Below are 8,184 nucleotides of genomic sequence, written 5' to 3'. Positions count from 1 at the left end.
TTTATTTTATGGTCAATTTCAGAGTTATTTTTGCCTATTTGTTGCTGTTTTCTGCCAACTCTAGTATTACTTTCTGCCAATTTTGATGGCATTTTTCAGGAGTTTGGTATCACTTTCCAATAGCTTATTTTTGAAGTATCAAACGGCTTATATCACTGTTCCAGCACTATGAAAACGAAAATATACCTCTTAACTACATTACATATGGCATCACAGAAGAAAAAGGAAATCATTTATATGAAACCCATTAAATGTAATCAATTAAAGAAACCATACACTGTCAAAAGGTTTTCAAATTAAAGTACTATTATAGCTTCAATGGTTTCTTTGAAACCTTTTACCACCAATTGATCAGTACTTCACAACAATGCAAAAATAGCAGTGTAAAGTGTAAATTTTTAACATGGGCAAGGAGAAGGCCACAAATGCAGTTAACCAATTCAGCTCATATTTGGCAGCCTGCTTCTATACAACATAAAATGAAGATCAGTTTTGAGAACACCATCCCTACAGTTCATGATGTGAATTTGATTCAAAACTGACCAGATCGATATACAATTGAAAATGGAACACTTTTAGTATAGTAAATAGCTACTGTAGGAAAAAGCACATTAGAGGTGGTGTGGCAATTTATTCCCACCAGTCACTCAATTGTACAATAACCAAACTAGACCTAAATTCCTTGTGTGATGAACAGCACTTTGAAGTTACGGGTATAATCATTAATAGTCATAAGCTAATAGTAGTATCCATGTACAGATCACCAAAGGGAAGCATTAACATATTTTTAGAAAAAATGGACATGCTATTGAGTGAATTAAGTAATATTAAATGGCTACATTATGATATTGCAATAGGAGGCGATTTGAATGCTGATTTTGATGTTACTAAATGTAAGGGTAGTGTTGCAGATCTGGAAAACTTGCTAAGACAATACAATTTACATCATGTTAATAACAGGCCCACAAGAAACAAAGCATGTTTAGATAACATCTTTGTAAACTTCAAGACCACTGAAAACACATGCGAAGTTGTAGTGTTCCCATTCTCTGACCATGACTCCGTATCTCTAAATTATGAAAGTAAAATTCCCCTCAATAGGAGCAATGCAAACAGACCTGTCCCAACAGTTGTGATTACCAGACCCATAACTGAGGATAAAATTAAAACATTTCGTAATTCCCTTGCTGACAGAGACTGGTTTGGCCATTGTAGTGTCGATGGACATTACACATCAAGTAATGATCTGCCAGCCAAAATAATATTTGATAGATTTTTTAATGCATTCTTGACCCTATTTAACCATAGTATTCCCATAAAGAAAATCAAAATAATGGACAGCAGCCACAAATCCAGATCTCAAAACAGACAAAATATATGGTACACTAAACAGCTGACAGACCTAAAGAAACAAGTTTTGTTACTGTACAACATATACAATAGTATGAAGTCTGACTGTGCCAAATCAGCCTATGTGGAATGCAGGAATGAATACAAAAAAGCCATCCTGCAAGCCAAAAAAACCTACAATGCCAACAGCATGCATAATTCCACCAATAAATGCAAAACTGCTTGGAAAGTAATTAACAGTGCTGCCAGAGATACTAAAAAAGACAAAATTAATATCCCACCACAAACACTCAATGAGTTTTTTATTAATTCAGTGAGAGAAATAGGAGACACAATTATCAAACCAGACATTAGTCCATCAGAGTTACTCTCCCAAAATTGGGGTAGACAGTCACTAAATACAAGCATGGTAACCTTCTCCGAAGTATCGCCTAGATGTGTACAAGGGGTCATAAAACAACTGAAATCATCTGATAGCTTAGATATATATGGCATATCATCCAACCTGCTAAAAAAAGTGTGTGACTGCATTCTCTACCCCTTAACCCATTGCATAAGCAAGTGCTTACTTGAGGGATATTTTCCTGATGAGTTAAAACTGTCTAGGATTGTCCCAGTATACAAAAAGGGAGATAAAGACTCTCCATCTAGCTACAGGCCTATTCCAATAGTACCCACATTCTCCAAGGTAATAGAATGCATCATGTACCAACAATTATCATCTCACTTTGAGAATCTAGGAATAATTAATGCTACACAATATGGGTTTAGGAAGAATCTGTCGACCATTGATGCAATCAACATGGTAGTCAGTTACATCCTCAAAGTTTTTGAGAACAAAGGCTTTGCTCAGGTCTCATTCTGTGACCTAAGCAAGGCCTTCGACTGTGTTGAGCACATGCCACTACTAGAGAAACTAGAATTCTACGGCATCAAAGAAAACAGTCTCAGACTATTAAAAGCTTATCTCAACAACCGTAAACAGGTAGTTTGTGTTGGTAAGGAAATGTCAAACATAGAAAATGTTAAAGTAGGTGTGCCTCAGGGATCTGTACTGGGGCCCTTCCTGTTTCTGATAATGATCAATGACCTCCCCTCGTTTATTAGATCCACCACTGTATTGTATGCAGATGATACGACTTTTCTCCATAGCAGTAACAGTCTTAATGATCTTAAAACCTGTGCTGAAAATACACTGACTCATGCAGCATATTGGTTCAGAGCAAATAGTTTCCTGCTAAATGAAAATAAAACTCAGCAGATAATCTTCACTCTAAGAGACAAGCCACTATCTGATGACTCTAGTTCTGTTAAATTCCTGGGAGTTTATTTAGACGAAAAGTTATCCTGGGGCCAACATGTAAACTATATTAGTAGTAAACTATCTAGAGTAATTTATTTATTAAGACAACTCAGAAATTGTGTACCTGAAACATACATCAGATCATCTTATTTTGCATTTTTCCAGAGTATAATATCCTATGGCATTATCTTGTGGGGTAACTGTAGTCATATACATGACATCCTATTATTGCAGAAGAAAGCCATTAGGATAATTACAAATTCTTCACATAAGGCTCACTGCAAACCCTTATTTACTAAACAAAAAATTATGACTGTAATAAACCTCTATATATACAATGTCTTAATCTTTACGAAGAAGAACCTACAAGATGTGAAACGTAGAGAAAATGTACATTGTTACAACACAAGAAGCATCAAACACATATACACGCCTTACCACAGACTATCAAAATCAATAAATAGCTATGAAGTCACAGGGCACAAGCTATTTAATAAGCTGCCACATGCCATACAGGATCTTCCTCAACATACATTCAAAGAAAGACTGCATGAATGGTTTATTGCCCACCCGTTCTATGATATCAATGAATTCTTCAACTGTAAAATGCAGTAATCCAACAGATGACCCACTGTACATTTATTGTAATATAAGCTAAAATATTTCAGTAGTCAATACCTTATCACACTGTATTATAAATTGTAGCTTCATTTGACGTTGTCAATTGCTGTAATGGCCTAAAGACAATAAAATCTTTATTATTATTATTATCATCATAGGTGGTGTCCAGAAGCAAACTTTTTTCCTAGGGATTTGCAAAAGAAACTATTACAACTGCCACTTATGTACCCGTAAAGTAAATGCTATTCAATGAAAGTACTGCTGATGCAACAATCAAGGCATCTGGCTGGGGAGCAGAGAACCTGTGTTCAATTCTGAAATGCAGTCTGCTGGATTTTTTGTCATCTTTCTTTTCCTTATTGAAATTAGTAACAAAAGGAGGGTTAATATGGCAGTTATTAAGGAATAATAACAAGGAGGTAAATAAATTCCTCAAACAACTTGGATTGGTGAAAAATTAAAATTCAAAGCCTCATATGAAAACAAATGTCACGAGGGACCACAGACAGCTTAATATGCTATGCTAGTTTACAATGAGCCGTGGTACAGAACTTTATTTGGAGGTTTCAAAACTGCAATGTACATCTGGAAATCCAGCAGGAATTTCACAACTATCCACATTCCACAACAATTCATAGCATAATTCATGATCAATTTTCAGCACCAATTTTTTAGGTGATGTTGCATGCGTGGTATGCATTAGAATTACACTGGAGATCCAAAGAAACTGGTACACCTGCCTAATATCATGTAGGGGCCCACAAGCACGCAGAAGTGCTGCAACATGGCATGGCATGGACTTGACTGATGTCTGAAATAGTGCTAGAGGGAACTGACACCATGAATCCTGCAGGGCTGTCCATAAATCAGTAAGAACACAAGGGTGTGGAGACATCATCTGAACAGCACATTGCAAGGCATCCCAGATACACTCAATAATGTTCATGTCTGGTGAGTTTGGTGACCAGTGAAGTGTTTAAACTCAGAAGGGTGTTTCTGGAGCCACTCTGTAGAAATTCTGGATGTGTGGGGTGTCACATTGTCATGCTGGAATTGGCCAAGTTCTTCAGAATGCACAATGGCCATGAATGGATACAGGTAATCTAGAAAGGATGGTTACATAAGAGTTACCTGTCAGAGTCGTATATAGACATATCATGGGTCCTGTATCAGTCCAACTGCACACATCCCACACCATTACAGAGCCCCCACCAGCTTGAACAAGTCCCCTGCTGACAAGCAGTGTCCATGGACTCATGGGGCCAGCTCCATACCCATACACATCTATACACTTGATACAATTTGAAATGACACTCATCCGACCAGGCAACATGTTTCCAGTCATCAACAGTCCAATGTCGGTGTTGACGGATCCAGACGAGGCATAAAGCTTTGTGTCATGCAGTCATCAAGGGTACACGAGTGGGCCTCAGCTCCAAAAGTCCATATTGATGATGTATCGTTGAATGATTTGCATGCTGATACTTGTTGATAGCCCAGTACTGAAATGTACGGCAATCTGAGGAAAGGTTGCACTTCTGTCACATTGAACAATTCTCTTCAGTCGTCATTGGTCATTTTCTTGCAGAATCTTTTTCCAGCCACAGCGATGTCAGAGATCTGATGTTTTACCAGATTCCTGATATTCAAGGTACACTTGTGGAATGGTCAAATGGAAAAACCTCGCTTCATCACTACCTCAGAGATACTGTGTCCCATCGCTCATGAACCGACTATAGCAACATGTTCCAACTCATTTAAATCTTGATAATCTGCCATTGCAGCAGCAGTAACCTAGCTAACAACTGTGGCAGACACTTGTTATCTTATACAGGCATTGATGACCGCAGTGCCATATTCTGTCTGTTTACATCTATCTGTATTTTAATACACATTCCTATACCAGTTTCCTTGGCACTTCAGTGTGATTCCCAAAAACGAAATATTTTTAAATGTAACCCAAGTCAGTTTTCTGCCAAATCTTCAGAATGAATGATGTAGTTGTGCAAAAGCTGCTTTCATTATATGTTCTTTGTGTCACAAGCATATTTGCTTCAAATGTTTATATGACAAGTACCACCCATGTAGATGTTCAAAGGTAAGTGAAGGCAAGTAACAGTGAGTGAAAGAGCCTTTGTAGGGCAACCAGGATTAAAATTATAATTCTTTCTAATCCAAGTCATTAAAGAAATTTATTTCCCTACCTTGTTACTATTTTTCACTGATTACCTAGTCACTTTCCTATTCCTACTAGATTCAATACAGCAAAAATACTAATGAAAAAACTGCAGAATGCATTTGGAAATTAAACATATGTTCTCTTCTCCTCAGCCACATGCCTTGATCACTACGTCAGTGGCAGTTCTTTTGAACAGTGTTTACCATAGGCATACTCAGTGTCTTTCTTCGATTCTACGAAATGGGAATATGCTGAGCAGCACCCCCCCCCCCCCCCCCCCCCACATGATGAAAACACCCAATTTTCAATTACCTATTGATTTTGTCAAATTTGAATCAATCAATTAGGAGTGGTTTCCTCAAATATAAGGATGGGGGAGCTTTTTGAGCCAAAATATCTCAGTCCTCTGTTTTAGGTTTATACAAGCACCCTGCCAAATATGACTCAAATTGGTTGGCCATTCCACGACCTTCCCCTTGTGAGGACCAAATGTCTTCAGCACAACACCAGACATCTGACAATGTCCACATATCCTGCTTGCATGGGAAGTTGCTTCCCATCAAATTATAAAGGTATTGCTACCCCTTCAGAATATTTCACAGCTGAGACCTGCCATCCTATGCACACATAAACTATTTGCTGTGTCAGCATGAACATAATTCATCATCATCACACTAGAAATAAGAGCCCAGGACTGTGAATAAGACTAAATATACAGATCTGTCACCATAAGAGTTGTTAGCCTAATATGAAGGTGCAACATAGTGCCTTCTCGGTTTTCTTCACCTCGCCCTGAAGCATTCGTTCCATTCATATTTAACAAAAGCTGGCTGGTTTTAGCATCAAAAATTTGTATTTCTCATAATAATGAAGCAGTCTTCAATTGTAACTTGGAATATAGGTACTGTTTCATCCACTGACATCAGAGTTCTCAATATTTTTGCGTAACAAACTGTACCAACAATGAGACAGTTTGGTGAGATCTGTAAAGTGGAGCATCAGTTAAATAGAATTTTTTTGCAGGACACAAACACAACATGAAATATAGCACATAGCACTTTAGCTAGCACGTAAATCAAATTTGCACCCAATTGGTCAGGTTCTCGCCACCGTACACAGCAGCGAACAGAGGGTGTCATGCTAACTGAAAGTACGAAGATTGCCTGGAAAATAATGTACCACATATTTTCTCAATCAGCAAAAATTGTATGAATGTGACAGTTAAGATATACATTATTTGAAGTTTCCAAATTGCACACACAAATATCCCATTTATTCTGACAGGTATCATACCTATAGCAATGTTTTGAAATGGTGGCTCTATATGATGTAAGCTACAAGCAGTGTGTCGTCATTGAACTTCTCACAGCAAAGAATAGAACCTTTGAGAATATTCCCAATTGTTTGCATCCTGTTTATGGAGCATCTGCAATAGACAGAAGTTCTGTTAGTCACTGGGCAAAGAGAGTGAGGCCATTACGAGACATTGGTTCGGCAGAGCTCCAAGATTTGCTTCATTCAGGGAGCCCATTCGTGGCTTTCAAACTTGACCAGGCACAGCTTGCTGATGTGCTCATTCACAAAGACCAATGCAGAACAACTTGGCACTTGTCAATGAAGCTGTCACTCAGGAAGGAAACTAAATCTTCTCACTCTTTGATGTGATGCCAAGACACAGTACCAATATTTCTGAAGCAGATGTGAACACATTAACCAAACCCAAAAGGGGCTTCCAATGATTTTGTCACCATAATAACCCAGGAGAGTGACTGATTCTATATGATAACGCTCGGCCTCACACAAGTTTGAGGACTTCAGAACCATCATTAAACAGGGTTGGACAGTATCATCTCATCCATCCTACAGCCCTGACCTAGCGCACCTCCAACTTCCATTTGCTCGTCCCATTAAAGCATCACATTTGTAGATGACATTTTGAGGATGACAAAGATGTGATTCTTACAGTGGAGAAATGGCTTCAATACCAGAACAAGGAGTGGCACTGACAGGGTACACACACCCTTGTGTCTCGATGGAGGAAGGCCATAGAAAAGGGCAGCAATTGTGTGGAAGTATAGGGAATGTAGAATAAACAACATTCTTTCTGTTGTATATTTATCGTTGTGTTCAATAAATAATTACTGAAGGCAAACAAATGTAGTGCCTCACTTTTTGGGTAACCCTCGCATTTATTTTAATAGTTATTCCATATTATTTTTACTACTTTGTGAATGAAGCTTGTGGTCAAAGCACGAATTGTTGGTAGTGAAATTTAGCAGTGAAAAAGAGAGGGATGGCTGTACTGAGCTGAGAAGACACATTACATTTCAATGATCTGTCGCCCTGATGCTACTCATAAACATTTACCTCAAGTCAGTTACCTTCTTGTAGTTTCTCCATGTTAACAAACCTGCTATGCACTGCCACCATGTCTTGTCATGTGACTTTGTTTCCATTTGCAGAGGATTGAGGGCTGTAAGACAGCTCTCTAGTCTTTAAGCCTTTTAAACAACTCTTTTTTATTTTGTTACTCTTATGTGACATTCATATACATTGAGTAAACAGATCTCATTAACGAGAACAACATTTTCAAATTGAATCTCATAACAACACAGAAGAGAGTGACATTGCTCCTTAGCCTTGTTAAGCTTATTCTGGGTGTTGATATTGCAGACAGTGCCTCTTCCTCTCTGCCTTACAAAACACTGCCAAGCCACAACCCCAATAAGTA

The 8,184-nt window shown here is 38.1% G+C and overlaps 1 protein-coding gene across 1 annotated transcript; it reads left to right on the top strand.

The window, feature by feature from the left end:
- The first annotated feature begins 204 nt into the window (after positions 1-204).
- Positions 205-7,787, top strand: LOC124722820. The gene is made up of 4 exons (XM_047247945.1): positions 205-287; positions 580-2,155; positions 6,697-6,782; positions 7,691-7,787. The coding sequence occupies exons 1-4, from the start codon at positions 205-207 to the stop codon at positions 7,785-7,787; spliced, it is 1,842 nt and encodes a 613-aa protein (XP_047103901.1).
- Positions 7,788-8,184: the final 397 nt, after the last annotated feature.

The sequence above is a fragment of the Schistocerca piceifrons genome, chromosome X (assembly GCF_021461385.2).
Source record: "Schistocerca piceifrons isolate TAMUIC-IGC-003096 chromosome X, iqSchPice1.1, whole genome shotgun sequence".
Classification (NCBI taxonomy): Eukaryota; Metazoa; Arthropoda; class Insecta; order Orthoptera; family Acrididae; genus Schistocerca; species Schistocerca piceifrons.
The sequence above is the reverse complement of the archived record's forward strand: the minus strand, read 5'-3'. Positions and strand labels throughout refer to the sequence as shown.